This window comes from Procambarus clarkii, chromosome 6, assembly GCF_040958095.1.
Source record: "Procambarus clarkii isolate CNS0578487 chromosome 6, FALCON_Pclarkii_2.0, whole genome shotgun sequence".
In the NCBI taxonomy this organism is placed as follows: Eukaryota; Metazoa; Arthropoda; class Malacostraca; order Decapoda; family Cambaridae; genus Procambarus; species Procambarus clarkii.
Window position 1 is genome coordinate 18,682,660 of NC_091155.1, and position 879 is coordinate 18,683,538.

General features: G+C 50.1%; 1 protein-coding gene across 1 annotated transcript in view; it reads left to right on the forward strand.

The window, feature by feature from the left end:
* Positions 1–731: 731 nt before the first annotated feature.
* Positions 732–879, forward strand: part of LOC138355553 (uncharacterized) — a 32,311-nt gene continuing 32,163 nt past the window's right edge. The window contains exon 1 of the mRNA XM_069310793.1: positions 732–752. Coding sequence (XP_069166894.1) covers positions 732–752 — 21 coding nt within the window. The remainder of the gene's footprint in view (positions 753–879) is intronic.

Genomic DNA, 879 nt, shown 5'->3' on the forward strand with positions numbered 1-879 from the left:
CTGTCCGCTCGGCCGACCGGCTCCCTAAGGGCGAGAAACAGACGGAGAGAGAGACGGTTGGGTTATCTTGAAGTTATCTTAAGATGATTTCAGGGCTTAACGTCCCCACAGCCCGGTCCTCGACTAGGTCTCCATTTTGTTACCCCCCCCCCCCCCCAGGAAGTTGCCCGTAGCAGCTGTCTAACTCCCACGTACTTATTTACTGCTAGGTAACAGGGGCATCAGGGTGAAAGAAGCTTTTTGCCCATTTGTCTCCGCCTCCACCGGGGATAGAACCCGGAACCTCAGGATTACGAATCCGAAGCGCTGTTCACTCAGCTGTCAGGCGCCCCCCTGGGGAAGAGAGAGAGAGAAGGAGACAGAGAGAGAGAGAGAGAGAGAGAGAGAGAGGAGAGAGAGAGAGAGAGAGAGAGAGAGAGAGAGAGAGAGAGAGAGAGAGAGAGAGAGAGAGAGAGAGAGAGAGAGAGAGAGAGAGAGACAGAGAGGCAGAGAGAGAGAGAGAGAGAGAGAGACAGAGAGAGAGAGAGAGAGAGAGAGAGAGAGAGAGAGAGAGAGAGAGAGAGAGAGAGAGAGAGAGAGAGAGAGAGAGAGAGAGAGAGAGAGAGAGAGAGAGAGAGAGACAGAGAGGGAGAGAGAGATATGGCAAAGAAAACAGAGACGAAGGGGAAGATAAAGTTGAGCCGCAATAAAGACAGATAATAAAGAGAGAAAACAAATGATGAAGGTGGAAAATGAGACGATCGGAGAGTAAGGTAATTATGAGGAGAAAGCACCAAGCCACAATGCAATAGGAGAGGACAAGTAGGACAAGAGAGGACAATCTACATAAGAGGACAATCTACATAAGGGTTGGTGAGATTGGATGGAGAGAACGAATTA